General features: G+C 43.6%; 1 protein-coding gene across 3 annotated transcripts in view; it reads left to right on the top strand.

Moving 5' to 3' along the window:
• Window positions 1-19,178, top strand: part of LOC118372285 (neuronal membrane glycoprotein M6-b-like) — a 39,501-nt gene that overhangs the window by 14,000 nt on the left and 6,323 nt on the right. For all 3 annotated transcript variants that reach the window (XM_035758121.2, XM_035758119.2, XM_035758120.2), the window contains exons 2-3: window positions 18,156-18,342; window positions 18,501-18,660. In XM_035758121.2, the coding sequence (XP_035614014.1) occupies window positions 18,156-18,342; window positions 18,501-18,660 (347 nt within the window). The remainder of the gene's footprint in view (window positions 1-18,155; window positions 18,343-18,500; window positions 18,661-19,178) is intronic.

Below are 19,178 nucleotides of genomic sequence, written 5' to 3'. Positions count from 1 at the left end.
CCCATCCATCCACCCTTCTGTTTCTAGACATTTAACCCTACACTCTTCGGGGGAAAAGTGTTCCAAAAGTGTTCTTAGGGTGTCCCCATAGGAGAACCCTTTTAGGTTCCAGGTAAAACCATTTTTGGTTCCAGGTAGAAATTGACTTATTTGGAACCATTTAACCAAAAGGGTTATACCTGGAACCAACAAGGGTTCTTCAAAGGGTTCTCTTATGGGGACAGCCGAAGAACACGTTTAGGTTCCAGATGGCACCTTTTTTTTCCTTAAGAGTGTACAACATACACCAAGGCTTTCACTCCATCCCCCATCCATTCAATGCGTTGTTCAGATGTGGTTACGTTTGAATATGTTTTACATAGAGATTTACATTCAGTTGGCATAAATGCTACATACTGTATGTCATAGGGCTTTCCATAGCCAACAAAAAGCCTACATTGACCTAACCATAATTACTAACACTAACAAAATCCGTGTTTGGGAGTAATGAACTATACATATAGATTTTGCAGCAGCTTGGTGGTAGTTGAACTAAATTCAGATCTTGACAGTGTTTTCAGTAGTTAATTACTGTTTTGCCATGTATATAGCAGTGTAGCTAACTACTGGAACTACACACTACTGTTTTTGCTAAATGGAAATATGGGTGAAGTAGGCTATAGCATCCTTGCTTTTTCAGCATCAGACCTGCCTAATTCTCACTTAAAAGGGTTTTTGTGTGTAATAGGCCACATCACACATGATGTTAACATCTGACTCCTCAGTGGTCTGTTTTTGCATCTTCTAGTCTATGACATTTCAGATTTAGATATTATAATTGATCAAAAAGTAGTTTGTAGGTAGTGAACTACAATTTCAACGTAACTTTAGTTAAGTCAACTATGTTTTTCTTAAAGGGTAGCTTTAGTGTCATTTAACTTCAGTTTGAAGTAGTTGGTAGCTTGGTAAATTGTATTTTCAGAGTAGCTTCCCCAACATTGTATAACAACTCCTTATGAAGTTCTCCTGTGGTGAATAATCTTGCATGACACTTGCAGAACTAACGTTCTACAGGATATGTAGCTTATCTCTACAAAAGTCATGTAACATGATATCCTATGGTTTGGTTAGGGGTATGGCTGTGGATGGCATTCACAGTGAGGGAAGGGGCTGTGTGTCTGGCAATCTTTTCACGATCTACAGCTGGAGTAATATAATAATAATATATGCCATTTAGCAGACGCTTTTATCCAAAGCGGCTTACAGTCATGTGTGCATACATTCTACGTATGGGTGGTCCCGGGAATCGAACCCACTACCCTGGCGTTACAAGCACCATGCTCTACCAACTGTGCTACAGAAGGACCACAACTGTTGACATTCCACCATAATCCTCAGCATCTCTAAAATGGAAGAGATTTATAGGGACAAGGGCAAGCAGTTGAAGCTCTGCCATGTCTTGTATGTTTGAAGTGCCTCGCCTCCATTGGGGATCCAACAACATCAGTTGCACAGTAACAGCTGTAGATTCAGGCAACCAGACAGCTTCGAGGTATCCAACCAAAGCGTTCTTGTAGGCCTAACACCTCAGTTGAGGCATCCGTCACAATTTCTAATGTAATCCGATCAAAGATGTGACCTGACATCCCAGCCCCTTGCAATGGAGTCTATAAATCATATCTGTCACGCCCACCTTTCAGGCTGAAGACAAACTCAACCACACACATTGGCTGTGATTTCGAACACCCAATTGGCATCCCTCCCTGTGTTTCTGCCAAACCCCTTGGAGTTTCAGTTGGGCTTCATTGTACTCCAATATAGTAGAGGCTGTGAGAGAGAGTTTAAATTATTATAGGCTATATCCCTACTATCTGGACCTGTGGTGCCTCAGTACAGGGACTCCTCCCTGACCCTTTTGTAAAATACAGGATAGTTAGTAATTCTCTCTCTCTCCTTTGGCCTTTCCTATTCCCTCCTCTTCCACTCACTCTCTGCCACCATTTGCCGCTCGGTCAGTTCACCTCCGTCTCTCCCTCCCCCTCTTCTTCTCTTTCTCTCTATGATGTCACACTGACTTAGCCAGGCATACACCTCCTATTCTCCCTGTAACGCACAGCAAAGTAGGGAGGGGGCAGGGGGTAGTATGTTCTCTCTTACGTAACGCTTCGCTGCGTTGCCATCCACATCTTCAGATCACAACCGTGAGGGTTTACATCATCATCACCATGGCGAAAGGGCGTAACAGTGGAGAGCTGATGGGTTCTGTATAATATATGAGTCGTAGAGCATGTTTCTCACTACCGTTCAAGCTTAACGCAGGCAGAACACACGCAGCGCTATGCTCCCTTGTACTAGTCCCTCTACTGTACTGAACCTCTGTGTAAAGATTCTCAATGCAATGTGTCCAACTGCAGGATAAGTGGATGCCATCAAATCAAATTATATTGGTCACATACACATGGTTAGCAGATGTTAATGCGAGTGTACGGAATGCCATTGGAATGTAGCACTGTAGGTGGTGTGTGTGTGAAATTCCCTGGTTACATTTAGTGCTGTTACATGCACACAATAATGACATTTTTGTGGAAAGTCAGATTAATATAATAGTTTGATTTAAATGTTTACATGCTTTGGAAGAAGAATGATTTCCCTAATAATCCTGTTTACATGGATACATCTGAAACCAGACTACCTGATGGGACTGATGGGATAAATGCAGAACATCGCCAATCAAAATAAACGTTCTACCACAGCGACCATTTCTTTTTTTAATTTGGACATATAAAGTTTGTATGTGAAAACTAAACTGAACAAAACTATAAACGCAACATGTAAAGTGTTGGTCCCATGTTTCATGAATAAAAGGGGGGGGGGTGTTGATGCTGAGAAGTATTTCTGTCTGTAATAAAGCCTTTTTGTGGGGAAAAACTAATTCTGACTGGCTGGGCCTAGCTCTCCAGTGGGTGAGCCTGGCTCCCAAGTGGGTGGGCCTATGCCCACCCCTGGCTGCACACCTGGCCAGTCATGTGATATCCATAGATGAGGGCCTAATTCATTTATTTCATATGACTGTTACTCAGTAAAATCTTTGAAATTGTTGAACGTTCCGATTGATATTATTGTTCAGTATACTTTAAGACACATACATTCAGTTGTCCCAAACTCACTTCGAGGCTCGCTCGGCTGATTCTAGCACATGCACAGATCAAATACACAGATGGAACGCCGATTTTTAAGTTGTTTACATATCCTAATAATTAGCAAAATTGCTCAGAAAACCATCGCCGTATGCTTACTTCGATTTTGACCGTACCCCAATTAAGATAAGCAGAGGAAGGTGTTTGAATGACTATTGCCTAATCTGCCTACTGCCATAATCAGTTTAATATATAATTATTACTATGCATGTAAAAGTACTGATTGAGACACATTCAATGGTGTTGAGAGTGTTGAGAGTGGGCTTATGTGAAATATTGTGACCAATGTTGATAATGAGTCTCATTAAGATTATCAATGGAGAACTTCTTAGGTGTCTTTGTTTTCTTGATGAGACTCTGCCTCTATCGGCGTGAGCGGGGCGCGATGTCACAGTGTCTAGGGTGGTGTTCTGCTATCTCCATGACAACATACTGTATGTAGCCAAGGAGGTGCTATAAGGGCATGTTCAAGACAAACATTCACCCACACTGTCATTGAGGCTCACAGAAGGGTCCGGAAAGGTCCAGCTGAGGCCCTGTGTATATAAAGGTCCCTAACCCTTCAGGCCTGTTTGATGAGCGTGGGGGAGGCGGAGGTGGGAGTGAGAAGGGGTGAGGAAGGTGTGAGCAGGCTTCCAAGTTCTTCGTGTGTTGGCTTGGTAGCTCTCTCATGTCACGGTTGTCATCGGCAGGTCTCTCAGGAAAAAAAGGTGCTATCTAGAAGGGTTCTATCTGGAACCAAAAAGGGTTCTACTATGAGTGATGCTTTCACTTGGTAGGATTTTCATGCTGCTGGCTATATGTTTTTTTTCTCTCTCTCTCTCTCCCCCCATCTTTCCCTTTCTATCTTTTTCTCTGTTCATTTATTCTACCCAGTCTCTTCTAATTTCTCTCTCTGTCGCTCTCTCTTTCGTCTCCTATTGCTCTTTCATTCAGCTTGCTACATCCCTCCGTCACCCCCATACTGTCATCTCTCTCTCATCTCCACTATCTTAATTAATCTCCAAGCCCTTCAGCCGTTTCTCTCTTGCTCTCTCTGACAAACACGCTGTCAGCCTCCACCTGGGGAGTGTGTGTGTGTGTGTGTGTGTGTGTGTGTGTGTGTGTGTGTGTGTGTGTGTGTGTGTGTGTGTGTGTGTGTGTGTGTGTGTGTGTGTGTGTGTGTGTGTGTGTGTGTGTGTGTGTGTGTGTGTGTGTGTGTGTGTGTGTGTTCATGCATGCATAATATGTGTATTTTAGTGGGAGTGTATCCACATGCAGCTCCTTAGTCTGTGTGAATGAAATGATGTATGTTTTAGTCCTTTGTATGTGGATGTTAGTATGTTTATGCTGTGTGTTCATTTTGTCTACAGTATGCTCTATGTGGGTATATGAATAGCACTGAGTGACAGGTTGGCGCAGCATGCATTGTTCTTATGCAATGCCAGTCTCCCTGGCCCTCTTCCATCACCTACTGATGCCCAATCTGCTCACTCTACTCACATCCCATAAACCTCAGTGTGCCCGATTTAACTCTCGTCATCGTTAACGATGACATCAATACATCCAGGATCATAAAGAGAGAGAGCTAATGTGATTTTGCCCAGCGACTACAAAGATTTGGGAAATGGAGCGAAAGACAAAGAGGACTATGGTGTATTAATGGGAACATTGAATGGAAATCTATTATATGGAAATGGGCTGCATGATACTATGTGTTATTCCCAAATTGTTAGTAAAACCATTCTCTTTAGACTCTGGTTCACTTGTATCTGTATAGTAGGGAGATAGGCAATAAATAGACCATAGAGGCGATGATCTGTGAGCTGCTCTGACAGCTGATGCTTAAAGTTGGTGAGGGAGATATGAGTCTCCAGCTTCAGTGATTTAAAACTTTTGAAATTTAAATTTAATTTTTTTTACATTTTTGCAATTCGTTCCAGTCATTGGCAGCAGAGAACTGTAAGGAAAGGCGGCCAAAGGAACAATTGCCTTTGGTGGTGACCAGTGAAATATACCTGCTGTGAGCTGAGATAAGGCGGGGCTTTACCTAGCAAAGACTTAAAGATGACCTGGAGCCAGTGGGTTTGGTGACAAATATGAAGGGAGGGCCAGCCAATGAGAGCATAGAGGTCGCAGTGGTGGGTAGTATATGGGGATTTGCTCATAAAACGGATGGCACTGTGATAGACTACATCCAGTTTGCTGAGTAGAGTGTTGGGGGCTATTTTGTAAATGACATCGCCGAAGTCAAGGATCGGTAGGATAGTCAGTTTTACGAGGGTATGTTTGGCAGCATGAGTGAAGGAGGCTTTGTTGCGAAATAGGAAGCCAATTCTAGATTTAATTTTGGTTTGGAGATGCTTAATGTGAGTCTGGAAGGAGAGTTTACAGTCTAACCAGACACCTAGTTATTTGTAGTTGTCCTCATATTCTAGATTAGAACCATCCAGAGTAGTGATGCTAGTCTTGCGGGAGGGTGCGGGCAACAATCGGTTGAAGAGCATGCATTTAGTTTTACTAGCATTTTAAAAGGAGTTGGAGGTTCCGGAAGGAGTGTTGTATAGCATTGAAGCTCGTTTGGAGGTTTGTTAGCACAGTGAAAGAAGGCCCAGATGTATACAGAATGGTGTCGTCTGCATAGAGGTGGATCAGAGAATCACCAGCAGCAAGAGCGACATTGATATATACAGAGAAAAGAGTCGGCCCAAGAATTGAACCCTGTGGCACCCCCATAGAGACTGCCAGAGGTCCGGACAACAGGCCCTCCGATTTGACACACTGAACTTTATTTGAGAAGTAGTTGGTGAACCAGGCAAGGCAGTTATTTGAGAAGCCGAGGCTATTGAGTCTGCCGATAAGTATGCAGTGATTGACAGAATTGAAAGCCTTAGCCAGGTTGATGAAGACGGCTGCACAATACTGTCTTTTATCGATGTCGTTATGATATCGTTTAGGACCTTGAGCGTGGCTGATGTTCACCCATGACCAGCTCGGTAACCAGATTGCAAAGTGGAGAAGGTTCTGTGAGATTCGAAATGGTCGGTGATCTGTTTATTAACTTGCCTTTCGAAAGAGAGGTTGAATAGGCTAGTAATAGGGGTTGCAACAATTTTGCTGGATAATTTTAGAAAGAGAGGGTCCAGATTGTCTAGCCCAGCTGATTTGTAGGGATCCAGATTTTGTAGTTCTTTCAGAACATCAGTTGTCTGGTTTTGGGTGAAGGAGAAGTGTGGGGGGGGTTGGAGAAGTTGCTGCAGGGGGTGCTGAGATGTTGGCCAGGGTAGGGGTAGCCAGGTGGAAGCGTGGCCAGCCGTGGAAAGATGCTTATTGGAATTATCGATTATTGTAGATTTATTGGTGGTGACAGTGTTTCCTAGCCTCAGTGCAGTGGGCAGCTGGGAGGAGGTGCGCTTATTCTCCATGGACTTTACAGTGTCCCTAATTTTTGGGGAATTAGTGCTACAGGAAGCAAATTTCTGTTTGAAAAAGCTAGCTTTAGCTTTCCTAACTGACTGTGTACATTGATTCCTGACTTCTCTGAAAAGTTGCATGTCGCTGGGGCTATTCGATGCTAATGCAGAACGCCACAGGATGTTTTTGTGCTGGTCAAGGGCAGTCAAGTCAAATCAAATCAAATTTTATTTGTCACATACACATGTTTAGCAGATGTTAATGCGAGTGTAGCAAAATGCTTGTGCTTCTAGTTCTGACAATGCAGTAATAACCAACAAGTAATCTAGCAAACAATTCCAAAACTACTACCTTATAGACACAAGTGTAAGGGGATAAAGAATATGTACATAAAGATATATGAGTGAGTGATGGTACAGAGCGGCATAGGCAAGATACAGTAGATGTTATTGAGTGCAGTATATACATATGAGATGAGTATGTAAACAAAGTGGCATAGTTAAAGTGGCTAGTGATACATGTATTACATAAAGATGCAGTAGATGATATAGAGTACAGTATATACATGTACATATGAGATGAATAATGTAGGGTATGTAAACATTATATTAGGGAGCATTGTTTAAAGTGGCTAGTGATATATTTTACATCATTTCCCATCAATTCCCATTACTAAAGTGGCTGGAGTTAGTGTGTTGGCAGCAGCCACTCAATGTTAGTGGTGGCTGTTTAACAGTCTGATGGCCTTGAGATAGAAGCTGTTTTTCAGTCTCTCGGTCCCAGCTGTGATGCACCTGTACTGACCTCGCCTTCTGGATGATTGCGGGGTGAACAGGCAATGGCTCGGGTGGTTGTTGTCCTTGATGATCTTTATGGCCTTCCTGTGACATCGGGTAGTGTACGTGTCCTGGAGGGCAGGTAGTTTGCCCCCGGTGATGCGTTGCGCAGACCTCACTACCCTCTGGAGAGCCTTACGGTTGTGGGCGGAGCAGTTGCCGTACCAGGCGGTGATACAGCCCGACAGGATGCTCTCGATTGTGCATCTGTAGAAGTTTGTGAGTGCTTTTGGTGACAAGCCGAATTTCTTCAGCCTCCTGAGGTGGCGATGCTGTCTGTGTGGGTGGACCAATTCAGTTTGTCTGTGATGTGTACGCCGAGGAACTTAAAACTTACTACCCTATCCACTACTGTTCCATCAATGTGGTTGGGGGTGTTCCCTCTGCTGTTTCCTGAAGTCCACAATCATCTCCTTAGTTTTGTTGACGTTGAGTGTGAGGTTATTTTCCTGACACCACACTCCGAGGGCCCTCACCTCCTCCCTGTAGGCCGTCTCGTCGTTGTTGGTAATCAAGCCTACCACTGTTGTGTCGTCCGCAAACTTGATGATTGAGTTGGAAGCGTGCGTGGCCACGCAGTCGTGGGTGAACAGGGAGTACAGGAGAGGGCTCAGAACGCACCCTTGTGGGGCCCCAGTGTTGAGGATCAGCGGGGTGGAAATGTTGTTGCCTACCCTCACCACCTGGGGGCGGCCCGTCAGGAAGTCCAGTACCCAGTTGCACAGGGTGGGGCCGAGACCCAGGGTCTCGAGCTTGATGACGAGCTTGGAGGGCACTATGGTGTTAAATGCCGAGCTGTAGTCGATGAACAGCATTCTCACATAGGTATTCCTCTTGTCCAGATGGGTTAGGGCAGTGTGCAGTGTGGTTGAGATTGCATCGTCTGTGGACCTATTTGGTCGGTAAGTAAATTGGAGTGGGTCTATGGTGTCAGGTAGGGTGGAGGTGATATGGTCCTTGACTAGTCTCTCAAAGCACTTCATGATGACGGAAATGAGTGCTACGGGGCGGTAGTCGTTTAGCTCAGTTACCTTAGCTTTCTTGGGAACAGGAACAATGGTGGCCCTCTTGAAGCATGTGGGAACAACAGACTGGGATAGGGATTGATTGAATATGTCCGTAAACACACCAGCCAGCTGGTCTGCGCATGCTCTGAGGGCGTGGCTAGGGATGCCGTCTGGGCCTGCAGCCTTGCGAGGGTTGACACGTTTAAATGTTTTCCTCACGTCGGCTGCAGTGAAGGAGAGTCCGCATGTTTTAGTTGCGGGCCGTGTCATTGGCACTGTATTGTCCTCAAAGCGGGCAAAACAGTTATTTAGTCTGCCTGGGAGCAAGACATCCTGGTCCATGACTGGGCTGGTTTTCTTTTTGTAATCCGTGATTGACTGTAGACCCTGCCACATACTTCTTGTGTCTGAGCCATTGAATTGAGATTCTACTTTGTCTCTATACTGACGCTTAGCTTGTTTGATTGCCTTGCGGAGGGAATAGTTACACTGTTTGTATTCGGTCATGTTTCCGGTCACCTTGCCCTGATTAAAAGCAGTGGTTCGGGCTTTCAGTTTCACGCGAATGCTGCCATCAATCCACGGTTTCTGGTTTGGGAATGTTTTAATCGTTGCTATGGGAACGACATCTTCAACGCACGTTCTAATGAACTCGCTCACCGAATCAGCTTATTCGTCAATGTTGTTGTCTGACGCAATACGAAACATATCCCAGTCCACGTGATGGAAGCAGTCTTGGAATGTGGAATCAGATTGGTCGGACCAGCGTTGAACAGACCTCAGCGCGGAAGCTTCTTGTTTTAGTTTCTGTCTGTAGGCAGGGATCAACAAAATGGAGTCGTGGTCAGCTTTTCCAAAAGGAGGGCGGGGCATGGCCTTATATGCGTCGCGGAAGTTAGAATAGCAGTGATCCAAGGTTTTTCCAGCCCTGGTTGCGCAATCGACATGCTGATAAAATTTAGGGAGTCTTGTTTTCAGATTAGCCTTGTTAAAATCCCCAGCTACAATGAATGCAGCCTCCGGATAAATGGATTCCAGTTTGCAAAGAGTCAAATAAAGTTCGTTCAGAGCCATTGATGTGTCTGCTTGGGGGGGGGGGAATATATACGGTGATTATAATCAAAGAGTCTGGGGTGAAACAAGGGCTATATCTGTTCTTAGTTCTACATTTTTTGATTGAGGCATGCTTATTTAAGATGGAGAGGAAAGCACTTTTGAAGAGCAACCAGGCATCCTCTACTGTTGGGATGAGGTCAATATACTTCTAGGATACCCGGGCCAGGTTGATTAGAAAGGTCTGCTCACTGAAGTGTTTTAGTGAACGTTTGACAGTGATGAGGGGTGGTCGTTTGACCGCGGACCCATTACGCACGCAGGCAATGAGGCAGTGAAGCTTAGATCCTGGTTGAAGACAGCAGAGGTGTATTTAGAGGGCAAGTTCGTCAGGATGGTATCAAAGAGGGTGCCCGTGGTTACGGATTTAGGGTTGTACCTGGTAGGTTCCTTGATAATTTGTGTGAGATTGAGGGCATCTAGCTTAGATTGTAGGAAGACGGGGTGTTAAGCATGTCCCAGTTTAGGTCACCTAACACTGAAGATAGATGGGGGGCGATCAATTCACATATGGTGTCCAGGGCACAAGTGGGGGCTGAGGGGGTCTATAACAAGCGGCAACGGTGAGATACTTGTTTCTGGAAAGGTGGATTTTTAAAAGTAGAAGCTTGAATTGTTTGGGCACAGCCTGCATAGTTCTGTCATACTATCCATGTCTATCTCTGCAGTAGATTGCAACTCTGCCCCCTTTGGCAGTTCTATCTTGTCTGAAAATGTTATAGTTAGGAATAGAAATTTCAGGACTTTTTGGCTGCCTTCTTAGCCAGGATTCAGACATGGCTAGGACATCCGGGTTGGTGGAGTGTGCTAAAGCAGTGAATAAAATAAACTTAGGGAGGAGGCTTCTAATGTTAACATGCATGAAACCAATGCTTTTACGGTTGCAGAAGTCAACAAATGAGAGCGCCTGGGGAATGGGAGTGATGCTGGGTGTTGCAGGGCCTGGGTTAACCTCTACATCACCAGAGGAACCGAGGCGGAGTAGGATAAGAGTACGGCTAAAGGCTATAAGAACTGTCCGTCTAGCATGTTCAGAACAGAGAGTAAAAGGAGCAGGTTTCTGGGCGCGGAAGAATAGATTCAAGGCATAATATACAGACAAGGGTATGGTAGGATGTGAGTACAATGGAGGTAAGCCTAGGCATTGAGTGACGATGAGAGAGGTTTTGTCTCTAGAGACACCATTTATACCAGGTGTGGTCACAGCATGTGTGTGGGTGGGGGGGGTATAAGGGCGAGCTAAGGCATATTGAGCAGGTCTGGAGGCTCTACAGTGAAATAAGACAAGAATTACTAGGCATATTGACATTCGGGAGAGGCATTTGTCACTTGGCTTTCTTGAGCACAGGGACGATGGTGGTTTGCTTGAAACATGTGGGTATAACAGACTGGGACAGGCAAAGTTGGTAATATCAGAGAAGACACTTGCTCCAATACATCTGGCCCTGCGATCTTGTGATCAGCTACGGAGAGTGTGATCACACAGTTGTCCAGAACTGCTTGTGCTCTCATGCATGGTTCAGTGTTGCTTGTGTGTGTGTTTACGTGATTCCCCAGCTATCACATAACATTCTGAGAACCATATGTTTCTTAGAGCTTGGCGAGAGATTGGTTGTCCTATGGTTATTTTGCATACAACCTTCCCATAATGTTCTGGGAATGGTGCAGGATACCCAGCTAGCACATAATGTTCTAAGAACCATGTGTTTCTTAGGTGAGAATACCAGTCTAACGTTTCCTGCAGGTTTCCTCAGGGTTCTATTTAAAGTAACGTTCTCAAATTGTTCCAAGAACGCTAAGAAACAATGTTTTTTAGTGTGACTTTTTGTACTTTAGCATAACATTTTCTGCAGGTTTCCTCATGGTTCTACTTAAAGCTATGTTCTCAGAACATTAGGAAAACGTTCCATAAAAACCGCAAGAAAATGCTAGTAACGTTCAAAGAATATTATAAAACAAATATGAACATTCTATTCTCAGCCTCTACAAAACTCTCTCTATCCTCTGTCTTATTAAGTATTTTCAGGTGTGTTGGCCGCACCCACTAATTGGCCACATCTGATCTTAATGAGTGCATGTTTCCTTTGAAATGGGGTCTGTTTGAATATACTAAAATGAACAGCTTTGAGTTAAAAAAAAATAACATGGCATGCTAGCTCCATCCTGGTGGCGCAAATCTCACTGATGCCGTGCCACAATAAACAATAAATGTGTTTGCATGATTAATGCCTAAGCAAATTAATTAATACAACATTCAGGTAACAATAGTCAAATGTTCTCAACCTCCCTGTAATGTAAAAATGTATGTTCCCAGAATAGACTGAATGTTCTCAGCTTTACCGGCCAGGAAACGTATGGCTTTGTTCCCAGAATCAATGGGAAACCAAAAATGTACATTCCCACAACTTCCAATAAACTTAATGTGCAAGCTAGCAATATTGTACATGATGTACACTGTATGTCATGTATATGTGCCTGACTGAATAGAGCTAGTTCTCTGTGTGCATAAGTATATGATGGGAGTCCCCTGCACAGCTGGCTAGGTTTATCCCAGATTTCCCATACCAGTACACTGGCTGATGGGGGTGGACAGGCAGGCAGGGAGTCAGGCAGGAAGACAGACAGCTAAAGAGTGAAGGTTACAGTAAGTCCACACGGTTAGGGATCACTGCTGGGGTGAAGGATTGATCAAATTATAGGAGTGTAGTAGACAAGTGCTGAGGGGGGATTTAAAAGCTGTACACTTAATTATGCGTGAGCAGATACTGACCTTGTTGCCCGGTGTCCTTCATATTAATGCTGGACCAGGGTAAAACTTGGCTATAGGATGTAGACCAGTTTAGTAGGTTCAGAGGGAAAGGTTCAATGGATATGGCAGAAGTTTGATGAAGGTCACTTTTCACATGTGATCCTCTAACTGTACCGTCCTTTGATATCCGACAGAAATAGCCCGAAACATGCTGTCACGTGTCGCTAAAACCGTTGGATTTCACAATATTTATTTGGTCTATGTTATTGTGACTGGCAGTTGTAGAATAAGGATATAACATACATGAGAAACACAGAGTAGTCTAAAATATCAGAACATGCTGAAAGTATTAGTCATAATTTACCAAAATTCTAATAATCTCAAATCATGACATGTGTCGTGTACCTGTTTTCTATCCCAAGCCTGTTCACTTTTTAAACAGATGGGGTTTCTCTTTCATCAACGCCTCATTGAAGCGGACATTTTTCCCCCTGCTGTAGAGAGGAGATGTGTCTCTCTTCGTGATCCACAGATCTCTGTTAGGAATCTTCCCACAATGCAATGCAAGTGGAAGCTGTCCTGTAATGAATACGGAGCTTCTAAACTGGAATAGATCCTGAGGCAAGAGAACCGACTTTATTAGACGCTAAAACTAGTCAATGTAGAGTTGAAAAATATGTTGTACATTTGCTGTGTCACTGTAACGTCTCATAATATTTAGTCGTGTCATAATGTGACTCATAATTTGGAGGAGGAAAAGCCTTCGGAAAAGTATCAAGTACAGTAGCTATTTTAAATAGATATGTCCTTTTGCAGGACTTTCGTTTTTTTACCCATTAACATATGAACGTTAAAGTGGTGTTTCCTCTGGCTGGGGATGGCCCATTTTCCAAAAGGGATAAAACCAAAACCAATCACCTGGCTACTGAATAATGGATGTAGGTGTAGTCACACAGCCACAATTCTCTCTGTCTGTTGTCACTCTAAACGCAGTCACAACAGCTTTAGTGTACTCTCACAGCTGGTCCCATTACGCTCCCTCACCGTCCTTAACTGTTTGATGTTTGCAGATCTGAAGGGTCTGGATAGGTATAAGCATATATTGCTTCCATCTTACAGATCTGCATTGAAGTGCCAAAGGAAAGGGGAAGAGAGTGAATTGGGACCGGCTGACAAGAGTGCTCAGACCACTTTTGGACCACGCACATTCTCCTCTACCTGTTCAGTCTCACTTTGCTTGAAACGTGGTCAGACCAGGTTGAGGTTGAGAGTCATGTCCTCATCCCTGAACCCTCTACTCTGAACCCCGAGGGGGAGTTCACGTCCTTTTGCTGTCTACGCGTGGGAAGGAAAGCAAGGAGCCGCGGAGGGATGTAGTCAGCTAGCTTCAGGCCCTGCTCAACTGGGTCGTGGGTAACATGCTGCCATGGCAACCACTATTCACTGGCCCCCGGGCCAAAAAATGCTCTTTGCTTACTCTCTCTCTCGTTCTCACTTCATCTTACATGTTCTCTCTCTCTCTGCCATTTGCTTCCTCTCTCTCTATCTGTTTTTCTCTCTCCATCTTGCTTTCTCTCTCTCTGCCCCATTCGCTATCCCAATCAGCATTCATGCCTCGAACCATCCAGTTTATAATTGTAAATATACCCATAATATTTCATACTCTGTCATTCTGAATGGGTTTAAGGTTGGTTTTATTATAGTGTCAGATTCCACCCAAACAACATCATTGAAGGTGGAGAACTAGACAGACTTGTGTCTGGTATGAGGCCTCTGTCCTTAGATCTACTGGGCATATAGATATATAGCCTTGTGTCTGGTATGAGGCCTCTGTCCTTAGATCTACTGGGCATATAGATATATAGCCTTGTGTCTGGTATGAGGCCTCTGTCCTTAGATCTACTGGGCATATAGATATATAGCCTTGTGTCTGGTCTGAGGCCTCTGTCTATATTTCTACTGGGCATACAGACATATAGCCTTGTGTCTATATGTCCATATAGCTTTGTGCCAGCTCTACTGGGGCCCTGTAGTTCTCATATTTTGCCCCAGAGAGAGCAGGGCAGAGTGAGAGAGATGGATTCGACCTCGCTCTGTCACCTAAATTCTCCTCTAATGAATAGCCCATCGATTTCCATTCTGCTCCGCCGCGGCCGTCCGCTCATGCCTTGCTGTTTCCCATTAGTGCACTTTAACTGTGATGATAAACGCTCAGCTCAGCTGGCATCGCCACAAGCAGCCTAGCCCCGGATGAGGCCCCTCGTTTAAAGCAGGAAGTGGAGTAGTAGTGGAAGATTCCATTTGACAAGGGGGCACAAGACTCAGGGGGGGCCCGACCTGTTTGTCCAATGTCGACAAACCCGCTTTGAGTTCTGGTCGTTTAGCCAGTTTCTCTGCTGAGATGGTAGGGTAGTTAGTGCCCCATTCGCATCCATCCATTCCTTGCCTTGGTACTTCATTAACATTAATGGGATAGAGATCCGTTACGCAACGCTTTCTCCGTCTTCGTACTATGCAACCAACTAACGCCTCATCTTTGAGTTTCAGCTTCTCCCTCAGCAGCAGCTGCCTGCTAGGTTTAACCCTTTGTATTTTCTGGATAAGCCAACCTTAGTGCTGTCTGGAAGTATTACCATTAGGCATAGCATGCAGACAAGATTCTGTAGCACTCTTATCTCAATGCCTGTAACAAGCTGTTCATATCCAGTTGACGTTGTAGTCCATAGTCCTGTGAATCGTCAGTTGGAAGCAACACTAATGAGGGCGACTAAATGCTTTGCCGGATATTATGGGATTCCATTGATGTTGGCATGTGGATGTCATTAACAGTCAACTCTGTCACCCGTCACTATAGAAACGGTCACCCGTCACTATAGAAATAGCCTATAGGCCCCTTCTTTTCAGCCGGGGTCTGTCCCGACATTCATTTCAGCCTCATAAATTGAATTTAAAAAATAAACTATGGGTACATTCTCCAAAATTTAAAATATAAAATCACAATTGATTTGTTTATTTGGAGGAATAATTGTAACAGAAAGAGCCATAACACTCCTGAAGAAATTTGCTGGTCTGTAATTAGTGTGAGAGATGCCAATTGGAGCAGGTTGTCATGGAAACAGTGGCACATGTAAGGGAGTGCAAAATCATCCCAGAGTAACTTCCCACGTTTGCAATGCAGAGCTATTTATAATGTGTAGTTACATAAGCCTGAACACTTGTCTTCAGTGCAATGTTTTTTTTTCTTCTCATTTTTGGTTCCTTCGTTCTCTCTTTTCCCCTCTAACAACACTGCTGTTGCCACCTTCTCCGAGGTACCAGCAACCATAGCACTGCCAAACCCGCTCCACTGCCTCCCACAATGGTCCTTCATTACAACCCTGCCCGTAACTCTTTGTGAGCTTATCACTGTGCACTGCCAATGTGACGTCAGATTTAAGATAGAAGTCATGGTTACACTGTAGAGTTTTGGTTTTGTAGCTGCCGTAGGCAAAGCATTGTACCGTTGACTCACCATATGACACAGTATCATTTAATATAGCATAACCCTCATAACTCTCTCATCCTGCCTTTGTTGAACTAGTAGTGTCCATTAGATGGTATGACTAGGTGCTGTGCACAGAGGACTGGTCAGGGATCTAATCTAGCAATATGTGAAGTCAAAGGTTAATGATAGAATCTCGTGTTGCTACCACTGGTTAGCATTGGTTCTGTATACGTTCTATGAACATCCAATAGGAGATCTTGGGGAGGATTTGAGCTATCAGCAGTTCCACACATCTGGGTGGTATTCATTAGGGCACACCATAGGAAAACGCGTTGCAAAGGAAAACGAAAACAAGCTGAAAATGAAAACAAGTTCAGGTAGTTCCTCCCTGTTTGTCTGTTTTCTTCCGTTTGGTGCCGAATGAACACAGCCCAGGTCTGTTTGCCTGTGGCCCAGAAACCACTGCTCTGACAATAAGTAGCAATAATTTATTTAGAATTAGACGGTGCATTATTTATGCCATTGGTTAAAAGGGATTCATTTAGAATTAGACAGTGCATTATTCATGCCATTGGTCAAAAGGGATTCATTTAGAATTAGACGGTGCATTATTCATGCCATTGGTTAAAAGGGATTCATTTAGAATTAGACGGTGCATTATTCATGCCATTGGTTAAAAGGGATTCATTTAGAATTAGACGGTGCATTATTCATGCCATTGGTTAAAAGGGATTCATTTAGAATTAGACGGTGCATTATTCATGCCATTGGTTAAAAGGGATTCATTTAGAATTAGACGGTGCATTATTCATGCCATTGGTTAAAAGGGATTCATTTAGAATTAGACGGTGCATTATTCATGCCATTGGTTAAAAGGGATTCATTTAGAATTAGACGGTGCATTATTCATGCCATTGGTTAAAAGGGATTCATTTAGAATTAGACGGTGCATTATTCATGCCATTGGTTAAAAGGGATTAATTTAGAATTAGACGGTGCATTATTCATGCCATTGGTTAAAAGGGATTCATTTAGAATTAGACGGTGCATTATTTATGCCATTGGTTAAAAGGGATTCATTTAGAATTAGACGGTGCATTATTCATGCCATTGGTTAAAAGGGATTCATTTAGAATTAGACGGTGCATTATTCATGCCATTGGTTAAAAGGGATTCATTTAGAATTAGACGGTGCATTATTCATGCCATTGGTTAAAAGGGATTCATTTAGAATTAGACGGTGCATTATTCATGCCATTGGTTAAAAGGGATTCATTTAGAATTAGACGGTGCATTATTCATGCCATTGGTTAAAAGGGATTCATTTAGAATTAGACGGTGCATTATTCATGCCATTGGTTAAAAGGGATTCATTTAGAATTAGACGGTGCATTATTCATGCCATTGGTTAAAAGGGATTCATTTAGAATTAGACGGTGCATTATTCATGCCATTGGTTAAAAGGGATTCATTTAGAATTAGACGGTGCATTATTCATGCCATTGGTTAAAAGGGATTCATTTAGAATTAGACGGTGCATTATTCATGCCATTGGTTAAAAGGGATTCATTTAGAATTAGACGGTGCATTATTCATGCCATTGGTTAAAAGGGATTCATTAAGAATTAGACGGTGCATTATTCATGCCATTGGTTAAAAGGGATTCATTTAGAATTAGACGGTGCATTATTCATGCCATTGGTTAAAAGGGATTCATTTAGAATTAGACGGTGCATTATTCATGCCATTGGTTAAAAGGGATTCATTTAGAATTAGACGGTGCATTATTCATGCCATTGGTTAAAAGTGCTTTGTGTATGTTTCTCTATGAAGTCAAAGGAAAGGGATCTTTTGGGGGGAGTAGATTGGAAGATAGGAGCTTGTACTACGGAGCACATGTAATATTTAACACTCCTGGGTGCCAGAGCGTGTCAATTCTAACTGGTAAAGTTGCAATGATGAAGTGAAAATGGTTCCGATATGGTAAGATGAATGAAGTACATGTTGTGGCTCTTGGTTGGAGACAGTGACACTACTGTATCTGTCAACTTTACTGTAAATGTGACTTGGTTGTTTCTGTCAAAGCATTGTTTACTCCACACAGGTTAGCAGGAATGCGTATTCTCAAGGCTTTCAGGCTACAGTATACAGTGAATCCCTTTCTCAGTCAAATATGACATGGGCAGCTAAATCGTATCACATTAAGCATTTATGAATTCACTAATTCATGATTAATTAAGCAGTGACGGTTGCTCTCCAGGACATAAAACATACATAGTATAGTTCCAACGTATGCCTACATTATAATGTAGCAAGTTATAGGCTAATGTAGCTCAACAACAAAAAACATTGACCAACTGTGTAGCTAAGCAAGGTGCTCTCTGTCTCCCCCTGCAGGTTGCTTCGAATGCTGCATCAAGTGTCTGGGCGGCGTGCCCTACGCCTCGCTGGTGGCCACCATCCTCTGTTTCTCGGGCGTGGCTCTGTTCTGCGGGTGTGGTCACGTGGCGCTGACCGGCACACTGACCATGCTGGAGAATCACTTCTCTCAGATCACCACTGACCACGCCACCCTCACCATCGTGTAAGTTGTGTGTTGTGTGTGTTGTATCTCCTATATGTCTTTACCTATATGTCAACCTTTACCATTTGTTAAGGTATATGTCTTTGAACAAGTCTTGTCCAGGTTATTCAATATGAATGTGCCTGTCTTCACATTGTTTACTGTATCCGTCCGAGCAGGATCCAGACCATGCAGTACGTCATCTACGGCATCGCCTCCTTCTTCTTTGTTTATGGGATCATCCTGCTGGCTGAGGGCTTCTACACCACCAGCGCCGTCAAGAAGGAGCTGCAGAGCCAGTTCAAGACCACCGTGTGTGGCCGCTGCATCACAGCCACGGTGAGACATGAACACACACGTTGCACTCATGAATACATACACACACACGTACAGTCACGTGCATGCATACATGCGCACACACGTACAACCGCACACATGACGTTCATGACGTGCATGCGTTTACACACATACAGCTGTACACACACACCCCGGAGGGTAACTGGCACAGTTTGTACTCTCTAGCCTGATGAGTGTAATCGCTGCAGATGTTCAGTAACATCAGCCTTTAAGGCTGCTATATGAGGACGGTGGTATCCTCCTGAGTGTCGTCAAGCTAACGTCGGATGAAACTTTTTTTATCTTCCCACCCTTCTAACCAGTATTGTGTCATGTATCAGGGAAATGTGGATGACGATATGGTGATGAATATGATGACGAGCTTGGTTATAAATATCCTCTGTCATTAGGTGATGTCGTACTGATGGATACTTATACATAGTACAGTGTTATGTTAGGCATAGCAGTAGATTTCAATGTCAAGGTTGATGATGATCAAGACAACGAGGATGATGATGATG

The sequence above is a fragment of the Oncorhynchus keta genome, chromosome 37, assembly GCF_023373465.1.
Source record: "Oncorhynchus keta strain PuntledgeMale-10-30-2019 chromosome 37, Oket_V2, whole genome shotgun sequence".
In the NCBI taxonomy this organism is placed as follows: domain Eukaryota; kingdom Metazoa; phylum Chordata; class Actinopteri; order Salmoniformes; family Salmonidae; genus Oncorhynchus; species Oncorhynchus keta.
This window is presented reverse-complemented; position numbering and strand designations above follow the sequence as displayed.